This window comes from Vanellus vanellus (assembly GCF_965231255.1).
Source record: "Vanellus vanellus genome assembly, chromosome: 1".
NCBI classification, from domain to species: domain Eukaryota; kingdom Metazoa; phylum Chordata; class Aves; order Charadriiformes; family Charadriidae; genus Vanellus; species Vanellus vanellus.
The window spans coordinates 33,202,123-33,217,800 of record NC_138905.1 but is presented as its reverse complement, the minus strand read 5'-3'; the positions used below and the strand labels follow the sequence as shown (position 1 = coordinate 33,217,800).

Below are 15,678 nucleotides of genomic sequence, written 5' to 3'. Positions count from 1 at the left end.
TTTATTGCTTCAGTTATTCGTATCACTCTGTGCTCTTAGTACCTGGATGCTAATCTTTCTTTCCGTGGCTTCCCTGACTGTGTTAAGGGAACAGGAGATAACAGTTTGATTGCCAGTGAAGTTGGGCAAGGAGCTTCCTGATGATCCCTAGGCATGTTCTTAGTAGTACATCAATGAATGGGGAAAAGGAACTCTAGTGCACGAAGTTTGTAACCCAGAATTAAAGCTGACTGTGGTTCCTTCATGGCTTTCTGTATTAAGTGCCACTATACTTGAATGTGCTTTAAAAACAGGAGAAAAATAAAATTGCCCGTGGTCACATTGGCAACTCTTTGAATGGTACCCAGGTCACACTAGATGCTGTAACACTGCTGCTGCTCTGGAAGGTTTGGAGCTCAGAAGGTGGCAGTGTGTGCACACAGCAGAAGAAGCTGTTGTACTGTGACCTCAATAAAGCTGGCTAGGATTAGGACAGGCTTAATGATCACAAATTAGATGGAGCTGTATACAAGATTCCTTATGTCTACCTGCATGTTCCTGAGGGTTTGGTACCCTCTCACCTGTGCTCTTAGTGTGTTAGGTAAGAATAAGAGAACCCTACCTTAAACGTATGCAGGAGACATCTCCCCCCCACTGCACTACCTTGTGTCAAGTCTAGAGGGCATAGCGAAGGTCTTCATGGAGCTGGTGGGCATTTTAGCAATGATACCATTTGGGTTTGGTTTTTTTTTTCCAGAAAGTTCAACTGGGATGCAATGAAGGTTCTAGAAGAGTACAACCCATCAAAACATACCTCTGTAGCTTACTAGACAATTATTACTCATAAATTTAAATGACCTAGAAATGCTAATTTAATGTACAGTGTGTCGTGATATACATCTTTAAACATAAGGCAATGTGTTGACAGACAGACTCTGTAAAATCTTGTTGTAGCAGATTCATTAAGTATATCCAGCTATGTTCCTCTGTCAGAGGTTATTAACCCCCCAGCAGAATTAATCAGTACAGAATGAAGGTCTACACTTCAACACAGAAATAATTCAGGGCAAGGTTTGTACCTGGCTTTACTTTGCTGCTGAGCAGCATGTTTTAAAGTATATATTTTTGCTGTCACGGTGTCAAAGTGGATTGTTTTTAATGTGTTTTCTAAACTCATGGGAGTACGTGAGGTGCTTTTGCTCAAGTGATTGATTTCATTTATTTTTACTGTCCCTACCACTCATGCGTAATTAATATCTACAGACAATTGAAGTTCTCTTACTTGTCCCTAAACACTGGAATCCTGTGATAGCTTCCTGCTCAGTATCTTCTGTTGGACTACAGGTGCATTCTTTGTTCTTCCATTTTAATTATCAGAGGGTTTTCTTTTTCCCCTGTAGGAGCTAGGATTACCATGTTATTGGAGATTTTTTTTTTTCTTTAGACATTAGGGCTCTTGAGTTTTCCATGTTAGTCTATCCAAAAGCCTTCCCACAATAGGCTGTTTGTATTTCACTCTATTGTTGCTTTTTCCAGCTTCTCCACTAAGTTCTCTCATACCAAAACATCAGGCTACTAGTAATTAGAAATGTGCATATAAAAATCTGCATTTGTATTTTTGTGTTTTCCACATTGCCTCCAAACGTTTTTTTAGAAGTATCTCCTTGCTTTTGAAAGTGTCTTAAGACTTTCAGAACCTGGATTTGAGGTTCAATAAGGATTATTGCTGTGATACCAGGGCTGTGAGACTCTGATACCAAGCTTGCTCAGGTTCAGACAAGTTGCAGTTCTTGTACAATACATTTTATTTTGCTCATGCTCAACATGGCTACTGAACTGCTAAAAAACCATATGTATTGCTGAAAAAGCTTGTGTCATTAGGTCATACCAGACCCAGGGCTGTCTAAATGAACAAGGTTTTCCTTCCCCTGTCTTCTGGTGAGGTAGGTGCATGACTAACTGCAGTGGAGAGCAATGTAGGGAAGACGGCGAAAAGGGTTACAGAGGGTGGAAAATTCAGGAAGAAGTAGAGACGGCAGCAGTTGGGAACAGGTCATTTTGAAAGGAATTAGCAGAAGGACCAAAGTCAATGTAGACATAACATTGAAGAAGGGAATGAGACAAGTCATGGCATAGATAATGTGCTCTATGGGTCGTGGCATGTTAATATTGAAGGTGAGACTGCAGAGCTCAAACTGATAAGCTCCGCTGGACAACTTAAACTTTGTGCTGCTTCTAGTGGCAGGAGGAGGGAAAAAGTGATGAAAGATGCTGACAGTGGAGGATTAGCACAAGAGGTATAAGTAGTCAGGGCCCCTAGATGAAGATGGGGTAATGCTTTCCCTCTGGGAGTGGAGGGATGTTTGTATATATGTATATGGAGAAAAGGAGCACTGAGGCCTGGTTATTAAAAAGGAGGCTGTGATTGCCAGTGGTCTGTATGCAGGGAAGTCAAATGCAACTTAAAATCACTGAAGGATGTCTTTGCACGGAGTCTGCAGTAAGAACCACAATTCTGGAGTCTTATAACTTCTCTTGCTGTAATATGTGTCTGAGACCTAGTATGTCTCATCCATCCCCTTCTTAGTGGATAGTCCCCAGAGGGAATAGTCGCTTGTTCTTTTCAATGGCTTCTTGCTTCATCTGCTTCAGGGATAAAGCTTTGTGCTGTAGACTTATGGATTTGAGTCCAGCTGTTCCCCATATTGTGCAAGTTGAAATTCAGTTGTTACTAGCTTTTTCTAAATACTTTTTTGCCTTTTCAAAAATTTATTTTTAAGCACAGATTTAAAAAATTGAACTTGTAAAGTCAGAAACGCATAGAAGAGAGATTGTGTGAACAAAGGGACTGTAAAAGCATGATAATATCAGTCTGTTTTTTGTTGTGTGGCTTGAAATGTTCTTTTATTCACAGATGTCACTAGACAAAAATAATAAAATACAGTCTTCGAATTTCAATGTGTTTTAGAGTTGCTTTGGCATAATTTTTGTCATATCTTATTCATGGAAAGCTGTGTGTTACATGTGGTTCAGGAACTTGGCTTTCAGCTATGCAGTTTGTGTAGGTTGTGCCCTTACTTATCACATGACCTTGCAATATCACTGCAGGCTCTCATGACTTCAGGGCTTAATTATTGTAATTCCCTTTTCAATGGATTAGTGATGAGGCTAATCTCCTGCTTGCAGCTTGTTCAGACTGCAGCAATGCACTTATTTGTGGATTTCATCTACCCTCATCACATTCAGCTTGCTTTGTGTTTTTTTTCCATTAGCTACTTGCTACATGGTGTAATGTTTAAATTAGCTTTATGTATAAAGGTCTGAGTGGGCATGCCTCAGTTACATTTAAAGATTCTATTTTACTTTTTTTCCTGTTAAGATGGACTAAATTTTCAGGTTTTGCTGCAAGATTTACAAAAGGTTTCAGTCTGTGGATAAAATAATCTGAATATAGATGTCTACATATAGGTGTCTGTCAAGTACGTCTTAACGTTGAAAGAGCATAGAGAATGATCCAGGTGACTAGCCATTAAATTGCTGAGAAGTAAATGGCCGGTGTTAATTGAGAAGCACTTGGGTATCCTAGATGTCTCCTTAGGATTAGATGATCTTTGAGACACACAGTCCTTTTGGACTGGCACCTGGAGGTCAGGTGGGATATTCTAGAGCATATTAAATGTCACTTAGACCTACGTAAAGAAATGTAATTAAGCCCTAGGTATTTACTTTGAAATAAGATGAATTGCTGTCTGCATTTCATATCCTGCTCACTAGATCTCCATTGGTTTTAATGAGACTTAGGACACAGTCTCATATGTCAGCATCTTCATTTAGGTGTCCTGTTTTGGATTAGAATCCTACCTATGAGGTCTTTCATCCATGTGATTTTTAATAATGGCCCAAACCTTGACTTAAGACTGACTGCATGTTCTAATTAAAATGTTATTAATCTTAAATCCCTGGGATGCTGGAGTTTTTTGGTTCCAAGGCATTAAACTTCCAAAACTCAGAATGTCTTGTTAAATGCAGCTATTATTTATGGCGTCAAACTTCAGCAGTCTTACAGCGATATCTTTGCTTATATTTTGCCTCATGTAACTCAAAATAATGTGGTTGCTCTTCCATGCCTTAAAGAGAGAAAGGCATATTTGCATAGTATCTTTTGTCAATTTAAAGGAAAGCATGTACGCATCTAAATATGTTTTAGTTAGTGGAGATTATGTGCTAAGAATCACACCTGTTAATTTCTGTTTTGAAGCGTCTCTGGCGAGTTTCTAAGAATAGGTGGTGTGTTTGCCAACCATTTTGCTACTGTTACTAGTTTGGAAAAGTCTTTTCTCATTTCAGGTTTTTATTTTTCCTGCATAACTTGGAATTGAACTTGTTATTTAAATCTTCAGATACTCTTAGTTCTGTTAGCTCCTCCTCCCCCCCCCTTCAGTCTGTGCCAATAGCTCAGGCGCAGAATATTGTTTTGCATGTTCGCTTTAAGTTGACCTATATTTAAAACCTTTGCAAGCTTTTCTGACTAATTAAAAACATGAAATCCAGGAGAACATGGTTTTAGGTTTAGTATGTCCACTGTGTTTGCTACCAAGCTGTGGTATTTAACTGAGGATATTTTAGAGAGATGGGAGCTGACCTCTTCTCCCTGGTGACAAGTGATAGGACAAGAGGAAACGGGTTCAAGTTATGTCAGGGCAGGTTTAGATTGGATATTAGGAAGCATTTTTTCACTGAAAGGGTTATTAAACATTGGAATAGGCTACCCAGAGAGGTGGTGGATTCACCATCCCTGGAGGCCTTTAAGAAAAGGGTAGATGAGGTGCTTAGGGACATGGTTTAGAAGTGGTGGTGTTTTTATCAGGGTAGGTTAACGGTTGGACTTGATGATCTTAAAGGTCCCTTCCAACCTCACTAATTCTATGATTCTATGATTCTATAATTTTAGCCTATTATATTAAAATAATGAAATAACTTTTAAATGTAACTTGAATAATACATGACAGGCAGTCTCACCATAACTGTCGGAGAGCTGTTCTCAGGGAGAAATGATGTCCCAATCCCCACACCTTGCAGTGGTTTAGCCCCAAGGACACAGGCAGTGCATGTGGTCAGTGTACCTGAGGGATTTTCCAGAACCACTGGGAGCACCAGGACATTTCACACAGCCATTTGAAATATTGATTTCCCCCTGTTTGAAACCAAGTCGAACTCCTGCAGGGTGGAAGGAGAGGAGAAAGCTTTTTGCATTTTGCCAGTGCTTAGGAGAAGCCCTGAAGCATGGGTTTGACAGAAGGACTTATTGTAGCAGAAAATAGACAAAATGCTTAGATCTCTTAAGAATGTTCTTAACAGAACTTCTTAAAAATAGGGGTTACCTCACTTTTGTTGTTGAATTAACTCTTCTATATTTATATCATGTTTACCTATCTCTGTACTGAGTCCAGGGAAAGAGGAGAAAATGAACTCATGCATAGACTTTTAACGGGCTGTCAGCCTTTCACATTTCAATGTAACTTCTCGTGATCTTTCTTTTAGCATAGCAATTTTGATGGAATTCCTTGCTAGTAATGGATAATAACATTACTAAGAAAATAAGTTTGTTTAGTTTCTGTATAGCGCTTCCGTACCTTGTTTCTCCCTCGTAGGCTGGGATGGTGGGAGTGAATATGAGAATAGTTCAGATTAAATGTAAAACTACATATGAGATGTAATGCTGTAGTCTGTATATTCTGTTTGAGTTATCTTTTGCTGGTTTAAATATGATAAAGGATATTTTTGTTAAATTACATGCTGCAGTAAATAGTAAAGCTTTTCTTTAAGCTTGTCCTAGAAATAATGTCAAATGAAAAAATATTTTTTATCAGATATGATTATATGGAAACACTTCCTTCTGAGGAAATGCATCTAGCTGTGGTTGCCTGTGGTGAAAGACTGGAGGAGACTGTTACTATGTTGAGATCAGCTGTTATTTTCAGCATCAAACCTCTCCAGTTTCATATTTTTGCTGAGGACCAGTTGCATGAGAGTTTCAAAGACATAGTAAGTACCCAAATAATTTATTTAATCAATTTATAGTACAGTTTCTCTGCTTCTTGGGTAGTAGTTGTTGGATATAGTGGCAGAAAGGCAGAAGTCTAAAAATACGGTAATATTTGCAAGTCTTTCAAATCTTTCATGGAGATTTTTGATTTTTTTTTTCCTGTGGCAAAACACCAGTTGCTAATATCAAAGCTTTTCATAGAGACAGACCAGAACTTCCTGATTTGTCACCTTGAATCTGTTAAATACAAACTTGAAGTTCTGAACACAAAACAGTATCTTGTGTGATCTTATTTAAAGTTGGTTTTACAAGGGAAAATAGAGGTCTGTCCATTTTTGCCCCCTTTTTGTGCTTACAATATGAGTCAGCCTTACATTGTCTAAACAAGGTAAAATGTCAGTCTTTGAAAATGGTAGATATGGTTATGCCTAGTTTTTGCCAATACCAGTTAATGAATATAACATGACTAGAGTGGCAGTATTAGAAGCTGACTAGTATATAGTTGGGGAAGGTTTTACTATTTTTCACAGAATCACGGAGTTTCAGAGTTGGAAGGGACCTCTAGAGATCATCTAGTCCAACTCCCCTGCTAAAGCAGATTGCCTAGAGCACATTACTCAGGACTGCATCCAGGCGGGTCTTGAAAATCTCCAGGGAAGGGGACTCCACAACCTCCCTGGGCAGCCTGTGCCACTGCTCTGTCACCCTCACCTTAAAGAAGTTTTTCCGTGTATTTGAACAGAACTTCCTATGTTCTAACTTGTGCCCATTACCCCTCGTCCTGTCACTGGGAACCATTGAAAAGAGCCTGGCTCCATCCTCCTTCAACCCACGCTTTAGATACTTGTAAGCATTAGTAAGGTCTCCCCTCAGCCTTCTCCAGGCTAGAGTCCCAGCTCTCTCAGCCTTTCCTCATAAGGGAGATGCTCCAATCCCTTAATCATCTTAGTTGCCCTTTGCTGGACTCGCTCCAGCAGTTCCCTGTCCCTCTTGAACTGGGGAGCCCAAAACTGGACACAGTATTCCAGTTGTGGCCTCACCAGTGCAGAGTAGAGGGGGAAACCTTTTGTGGTTTAAAATGTCATACTAACTATGACATTAGTATGTTATTCGTACTGATATCATAGAATGGTTTAGGAAGGGACCTTGAAGATCATCCAGTTCCAACCCCCCTGCCATGGGCAGGACACCTCCCACTAGACGAGGTTGCTCAAAGCCCCATCCAGCGTGGCCTTGAACACCTCCAGGGATGGGGCCTCCACTGCTTCTCCGGGCAACCTGTTCCAGTGCCTCACCACCCTCAAAGTGAAAAATTCCTTCCTAATATCTAATCTAAATCTACGCTCTTCCAGTTTAAAGCCATTACCCCATGTCCATTACCCCTACTACATGCCCTAGTAAAAAGTCCTTCCCCAGCTCTCCTGTAGGCCCCCTTTAAGTACTGAAAGGCTGCAATAAGGTCTCCCCGGAGCTTTCTCTCTTCTCCAGGCTGAACAACCCAAACTCTCTCAGCCTGTCCTCATAGGAGAGGTGCTCCAGCCCTCTGATCGTCTTTGTGGCCTTTCTTTGGACCCGCTCCAACAGATCCATGTCTTTCCTATGTCAGGGGCTCCAGAGCTGGATGCAGGTGGGGTGATAACCAGAGTAGACTAGAGGGACAGAATCACCTCCCTTATATATACACTAATGTCATGCAAATGGTAACTGGCAAAAATTTGGTAAGGTTATTTTAAATTGAGAAAGACTTCATTGGTATTTCTCCAGTGGAAACTAGTTAAGAGAGGAAAAAGTTTTGTTTGGGTTTACTTTTTATAACTACTAATTTATTTTACTTGCTCTTACTTTTGTATATGATCTGATAAGTTGTGTTTTCGTCATAGTGGCCTGCAGGTGCCACATTTTGTTCAAGTATTTTGAATAGTTATGGAAGCATTTCTGTTATGGGAAAGAGGTGCTGCAGTTGTGTTCAGTTATCAATTTGAGTGGGGGATTGATGTCTTTTTTCTAATAGAATTGAACTGAAGTAATTTTTGTGGTTTCTTCTTTTCACATAGCTTGATGACTTCCCCTATGAAGGAAAAGTTAATTACACATTATATCCAATAACATTTCCAACTGAAAGTGCTGCAGAATGGAAGAAATTGTTTAAACCGTGTGCTTCACAAAGGCTGTTCTTGCCAGTAAGTTATTCTGTAGTAGGACAATACAGAAGTCTGTTTATGAAGCACAAAGCTGTCCTTATTAATCTAATTTCTGCTTAGTTTTAAATTAAGAACTACTGCTATTTCTAAAACCTACTTTTGCAACATCCTAAAAAGCCCTCTGAATTTAACCTTCTTCTGTGGCACTAATGCACTATGGAATAAAAGTCCTTTTCTCAGTTGCTGCATTATGATTCAGTATCCTCAGTGAGAGGTACAGGTTGTGTCATCCTCTCAGAGGGATAGGAGCTCCTGTCATGTTAATGTTTCACCTGGCCTGCAACCTATTCCTGAGGAGCCTAGGGATATAAAATGTAAGCTGAGTGTCTTTGCATTACTATTCTATATAAAACTTCATTTTCACTCTACAGAAATTCTCCAAAATGAGAGAAGAGGGAACAATGACAAAGTTATTGACTGCAAACTGTCAGTCTAACATGAATTTATTTGCATATGTCAAAAATATATTAAACTTTATTGTGTAATGGCACCAACCTTTGTTTTATGAAGAGAAGCTCAATAAAACTTAAAAGTTTTGTTTTAAATTTCTTTCCCTCGCAGTTAATCCTCAAAAATGTGGATTCGCTACTGTATGTCGATACTGACATCCTGTTTTTGAGACCTGTTGATGATATTTGGTCTTTTCTGGGAAAGTTCAACTCCACACAAATTGCTGCAATGGCACCGGAACATGAAGAGCCTCGTATCGGGTGGTACAATCGCTTTGCTAGACATCCCTATTATGGAGTAACTGGAATAAATTCTGGAGTCATGTTAATGAATATGACGCGTATCAGAAGAAAGTATTTCAAGGTATGTGTGTTTCCTTGATATCTTCTCTGGTTTTACATCTTAAATTCTAATCCTGTTTCAAATTCATTGGGACAGTCTTTTTCAAAATATTTTTCATGTAAATGGAATAATGCTCTAAAAATATGCTGTGTTTAAAATGGTATCTAACTTGTGGTTTTAAATGTCATTCACTTTAAGACTTGGATTATTGCTGAACTTCAAGCATGCTTGATAGTTTTAATTTTTCTTAGTTCTGAGAGATCCTGTGACTTGATACAGTCTGATGTAAATTGTATTTGTCAGTAGCTATTCAGGTATTTTTTTCTTCTCTGTAGAGATCACTGAAGACTTAATGTATACCGTAAACTTACTTTAAAAATGTGTGTAGAGGTATGACCAGGAGGTGGTGCTAAAACATTTAGTAAGTTATTTTAACTGTACTGGTTCCAAGTTTTGATCTCTTAAATTGTAACCAGGTGATTATTACCTTAAATTTCTTTTGATTTACTTTGAAGTCATAGTTTTTGTAGAGAAATAAGTTCATCATGAAAGTGCTTACTAAAGTAGTGCATGCAGCAGCAGCAATGGTCATTGCTTCACAGATAGGAAGTTTTTTCTTAAGGGCTTGAAACATGGGTACAAAAGCAGTGCTATATGATTATGCTAAGGGAAAAAGTACTTCTCTGTTTAAGAGAAGATGGATTAGGGAAAAATAATCATGCAGTCAACTATTGGAAGGTGCACCAATAACAGGGGCAATATAAACTTGCAGTAGACATTACTTCTCCCATTTCTAATTTAAGAAAGATTTAGCTTTCATCTTAACATTCTTGCTATGTATTTTTGTTATGGAACTACAGAAAATTTAAGAAAAATGGAGAATATATTGGTTGTAGTTAAAATAGAAGGTTATAGCAGCTATAATATATAGCTGTAGTTTCCCCAAGAAAAACTTCTCTGTATATATCATCAGTGGAATCTTGCACTGTCTACTTTATTTGTTTGTTTTCCTGATTTATAGCATCTGAAAAAATGAAAATATTGGAAAGTGTAACAAGAAAAATACGGGACTGAAAACAGCGTGTATCTTAGTCTCTGACAACAGATTTCTGTGTAGTGAATTATTTTTAGTGTGGTAAACTCTGAGATAAGGTTAGTCTTTTATTCATGCTGTGCCAGAATTCTGGTTGGGCTTCTCAATACAACTTAGGTTATCAATTTATTGGAAACTTTATGCATTTTTACTAAAATAGAAGTTAACATTTTCAGCAGTATACAGATTATGTAGGATACTAAAATTGTCTTTCAAATTAACTGCAGTTTTCTAGAGAACAACATAAAGTCCTTTCTCCTTAACACCTAAAACTGGTCATTTCTTAAAATTTAAGTCTGTATATACAGATGTAAGTAGGTGAAATCATTCATTAATATTTTGAAATTCAAAATGGAATATTGCTGCTTTCCCTTGGTACTAGAGGACTGGAGTATTTTCCAGGTCCTGAAAATATCTACTATATATTCCTGCTGTTGCCATATTGTATATTATTATGCAATGAAACATGTCAGATTGCTAAACCAAACCAGCCTTGGAGGAAGTGATTTTTTTATAATTGCTCTTTATTATGGAGGTAAATACCTGTGATTTATAAGATTTTAGCTGTAAGGCAAGGCACAAATCCATACGCTTTTCTCGTGATCCTTCTGACAAACTTCAGTATACCTAACATGATGTACAGTTTCTGGCTAAGTGGGCCACTGAACTTTTTCCTGTAGTGAGGCAGGTTGTGTGTCATAACTGTTACAGGGAATCAGAACAAAAAACCCCAAGTCTTGAATTGTGCTGAAAGCATTAATCTTAATATTCTTTCTCAAATTGTTCAGTATGTACTGTACTAGGCAAATCTGCTTGATGAATTGCAGGCTTAGCATTCATAACATTAAGGGAAAGGAACTGAGACTGGAGTGAGCTACCCAGTGCTCTGCAAGTATACTAAATATTCAGAATTATGAAAGGGCACTTGAGAAAGGGAGGCAGAAACAGAGCAAACCTTCCCAATAGCAAAGCACATGATTTAAAGCCCTTTTTGATGGCTTTAGTTAACATAAATAAAAAAAGCAACCAACCCATTCCCTTACTCCACATCAGTTGTTTTAAATGTTAGAAATACAGCATTTTCTGCCCATAATCATTAATCATCATTCTTTGACATCCTTCCCAAAACTTTAAAGTTGCTTCAAACTTACACTTCCCCTTCTGTGTCTGATGCATATATACTTCTGGCCCTTGCTTTCACATGTCTTCTGAACTTCATGCTTGTCCAGGAATGTTTGTGTGTGCACTGTGGCTATTCCTCAAACATTTGGGACTAGTGGTGCATGTAAAGAAATATTCTTTCACTCTTACTTGATAGTAAGAATTAAAAAAGAAATAAAAAAGATGGTCTGTTCTGTATAAGTCAGGTTTTTGGGGGTTGGTAGGTTTTGTTTGTTAGTTTGGGTTTGGTTTTTTGTTGTTGTGTGCAGCTTTTAACATGGTTGCTGAGAACTTCTCTTGCGTGAAATTCATCTTTTTTCCTTCCATTGCTATATCCTTCCCCCCTTCCCCCCTGGTTTTCAACATCTTTCCTGGAGTCTTAGTCTGGTTACCTTGAGTAAGAAACACAGATAAAATATTTGGATGCATGGTGTTTTGACATACATGGATTTTCTGGTTCAGCTGAAGCATTTGGATCTTTGGGTATCTTTGGATACCCTTCTTGATTTAAAGCCTTGCCCCAGTATCTCTCAGGCCCTTATATAACAAATGCTGAGAATCTAGCTGTGGGCATTCGTTCCACCTCATTTTGCTTCTGTCTTTATATGTTTCTGGCAAGTGTAATGTTTGCTATGTGTTCAAACTTTGAATTTGTAGAGCTGGATACTTTCTCCAGCGTGACTGGCTTGCTAAGACTCCGTGTTAGACCTTACTCTCAGTGAACAACATACTTATCTGTGGAGACTTTCTGGTATTGGAAGGCTCAGAATTGTTTCCAACAGGAGGCTACCTCATAATTTCTAACCCATGCTACCAACTTAGTTCTTCCTAAGTGAAGAAGAGAGAAGTGTCCTATAGTATTGGGCTTGTGGTAGCGTGCGCAGTCCAGTCAGAACAGTTTGAGGATGTCTAACCAGACAGCTACTAGGTTGATACTGGGACTGGTGCTGTTTAACATCTTTGTTGGCGACACGGACAGTGGGATTGAGTGCACCCTCAGCAAGTTTGCTGATGACACCAAGCTGTGTGGTGCAGTTAACATGCTGGAGGGAAGGGATGCCATCCAGAGGCACCTGGACATGGTTGAGAGGTGTGCCCGTGTGAACCTTATGAAGTTCAGCAAGGCCAAGTGCAAAGTCCTGCACGTGGGTTGGGGCAATCTCAAGCGCAAATATAGGCTGGGCAGAGAATGGATTGAGAGCAGCCCTGAGGAGAAGGACTTAGTGTTGTTTGATGAGAAGTTCAACATCAGTGTGTGCTTGCAGCCCAGGAAGCCAACTGTATCCTGGGCTGCATCAAAAGAAGCGTGGCCAGCAGGTTGAGGGAGGTGATTCTCCCTCTCTACTCTGTTCTTGTGAGACCCCACCTGGAGTACTGCATGGCTCTGGGTCCCCCAACATAAGAAAGGCATGGGCCTCTTGGAGTGAGTCCAGAGGAGGGCCACAAAGATGATTAGAGGACTGGAACACCTCTCCTCTGAAGACAGACTGAGAGAGTTGGGATTGTTCAGCCTGGAGAAGGGGTCTGCGGAGACCTTGTAGCAGCCTTCCAATACTTAAAGGAGGCCTACAGGAAAGATGGGGAGGGACTCTTTATTGGGGAGTGTAGCAATAGGATGAGGGTTAACAGTTTTACACTGGAAGAGGGTAGATTTAGATTAGATATTAGGAAGGAATTTTTCACTTTGAGGGTGGTGAGGCACTGGAACAAGTTTCCCAGGGAATTCATGGATGCCCCCTCCCTGGAATTGTTCAAGGCCAGGTTGGCTGGGGTTTTGAGCAACCTCGTCTAGTGGGAGGTGTCCCTGCCCATGGCAGGGGGGTTGGAACTGGATGATCTTTAAAGTCCCTTCCAACCTAAACCATTCTATGATTCTGTGACCTGAAAGTTAGGAATAATAGTGGTTTGTCATTTTCCTCTCATGATGTAGCTAAACAGTTCAGCCTGGGCAGTGACAAAGCAGGAACTGAGTTTCTCTTACCCAGCATTGATTACTGAGGTCTTGGCTCCCCTGCTGAGTGGTCTCTAAGCCATTTAGTTTATGCTCCCTTAGGATCCAGGATGTGGTCCCACAAGCTTGCGGAGCATCACAGGACCCTAGGATGCACAAGCTTTAGTACCAAAACGCTGCTGTTAGTGGAGACTTGCGGAGACTTTGTTTTCATCTTCAGGTTCCTGGAATGTCTTAAAAGGAGGATACATCAATACGGAAAGTAGCAAGCCTCACAGCAAAACTTCAAAAGGGTTTAGCGCAGTTGAGACTATATACAGTATGCCTGAGAGTGTATAGCTTCCCTTGTTACTGATAGCAAAGAAGCTACTAGTCTTGAGCCTTTAGAAGAGAGACCAAATTCAGGGGTAGGGGCTGTGCTAATACCCCACTGCAGATGCTTTTGGACCTTACAGTACTGTCCCATGTTGTGTCCCCTTAACTATTCCAGTGAAGTACAGTAGAGCTAGAAAACATTTTGTTGTCTTATAGGAAGGTCCAAATTTGTTTATATTCATTCATGAGACAACAAATTCCTCAAGGAATATAAAAGTTATGGAAATTTGTGTATCTTTAAAAAGCTGCCTGTAGACCTTTATGTATGACTGTGGTGGCTAGAGCATTTGTCTAAAAAGTGGAAGTTTTGGATCAGTATATTCCTCCAATACAATGGATTTAAAACTGTGGGTTTTTAGGGTATTTAGGAGACAGATTCTCTATTTAGGAGACAGAAATAGGTGACTCTTTCTTTTATATTTGCATACATATGGATGTAAATACTTTTAAACTCAGAGAGGTAGCAAATACTGCAGATATGGCATTTTAACGAAAAGTCCTAGACCAGTGAGGCTTTATGAATAAAGAACAAAGACTTTTATCAAATTTATTGAGAAATTCAGTTGTTGTGATGCCTGAGATGTGGGCAGTCATGGAAGGGAATGAGCTCTTAAAAAAGCTAACAAGCCTCAAAGAAAAGAACTCCAGATAGTGTGTGCAAAGGAGAGATTCATGGGTATGCTTTATACAAAAAAAGAAAATTCAGAGAGTTTCTATGAGCTAAGCCATTATACACTTTTTTTTTTTTTTTTTTTTACCATTCAGTATTGCTTAAGGCTATAGTTCCAAGAAATATGGTGAGCCTGTGCAAAAGCTAATTGCTTCGAAAAGGAAGGTTCCTTTCTCTTACCAGCTGCATTTCCTTGCTTTTCTTATTTACTTTGTCCTAGCCTCTGGTGTTTGTTGGTCCCTTCTATGATTCCATTAAGTTTGGTAACAGTAGAAAAAAGAAATCCTTCTGCTGGGTTAGTGAAGTAAATCAGCTGACAAAAATATCTAGTTGAGTGTTAGCACTACACTTAGTCCGAGAACAGGATAGAGTCATGTAACCAGAAGGAAGAGGGCTTGCTCTCATTTGGCATTAAGGAAATTTCAGTTGGTCAACTGTTTGTGGGACAAAGCTGCAGTTTGTTTAGATATTGCTGTATGATTTGAGTATTTTTTCTCAACTTTATATTTTCTTACTAGAATTAAGAGACAGGTAATACTAGGTTGCTACAGGATAAATGTGACAGCTCTTCTAAGTCTGACTTAAGCCTTGGCCAAGCAGAAGTCTTCTGGGACAGAAATCAGTAATGGCCAAACTAATTAAAGCACAGCATCTAAACAAAAAAAAACTGTAGGAGAATATCTTAACATCCTTATGTATATTTTGTTCTTACACATTTCCTTCCATTCAAAAAAACTAGAATTTTGAGGGGTCATAAGAGCCTGTCTGTATCAACTTGACAGCATCACAGAAATGCCTACTACCATTGTGGGTTGTTTTTTTTTTTTTTCTTGAAACTTTTTTACCTTCTTTGCAACTTGCTGAATGTTGGAGAGGAAATTTATATTTTGGAAGTCCTTAAGTTGTCATACAGTTATTTTTCTCATATTTACTTGAGTAACTTGAAAAACAATTCTGTCATCAATTTTGATTAAAGTTGAGCATTCTATTTCACACTGTTTGACCTCACTGCAGGTTACAGTAGAATTTTAAAGGAGGAGGTTGTATAACTATTAAAATAATTTCTCTTACTCTGTGATTCCTACACTGGTTTCATTATACATCAGCGTTGGTAAATTAATATATAACTTTTCTATTTATGCAAAGGTTATTGAAATATTACAATTTCCAATTCTTAAATCTGATAGTGCTATTTGTCAAGTAGTATTGCTTCTAGACATCTGGCAACGTGATGTATGCTGTTAACCTGCTTTGCATCTCCTTGCGATATACTCTGGATTTCATTGCTATTAAAACTGTACAGGTTAAATGAAAATTATATGAAATAATGACTTTAAAAATTTAAAGTAACATTTCTATGGGATGCTCTAAAACTTTATTTACTACTGTATATTCTCTTATCATGATTAT

The 15,678-nt window shown here is 38.9% G+C and overlaps 1 protein-coding gene across 3 annotated transcripts in view; it reads left to right on the top strand.

Annotated features, from left to right (window-relative positions):
* GXYLT1 (glucoside xylosyltransferase 1) overlaps positions 1–15,678 on the top strand; it is a gene marked incomplete at its 5' end in the record, with an annotated part of 34,744 nt that overhangs the window by 14,010 nt on the left and 5,056 nt on the right. For all 3 annotated transcript variants that reach the window (XM_082498453.1, XM_082498452.1, XM_082498451.1), the window contains 3 exons: positions 5,850–6,024; positions 8,080–8,205; positions 8,788–9,039. In XM_082498453.1, the coding sequence (XP_082354579.1) occupies positions 5,850–6,024; positions 8,080–8,205; positions 8,788–9,039 (553 nt within the window). The remainder of the gene's footprint in view (positions 1–5,849; positions 6,025–8,079; positions 8,206–8,787; positions 9,040–15,678) is intronic.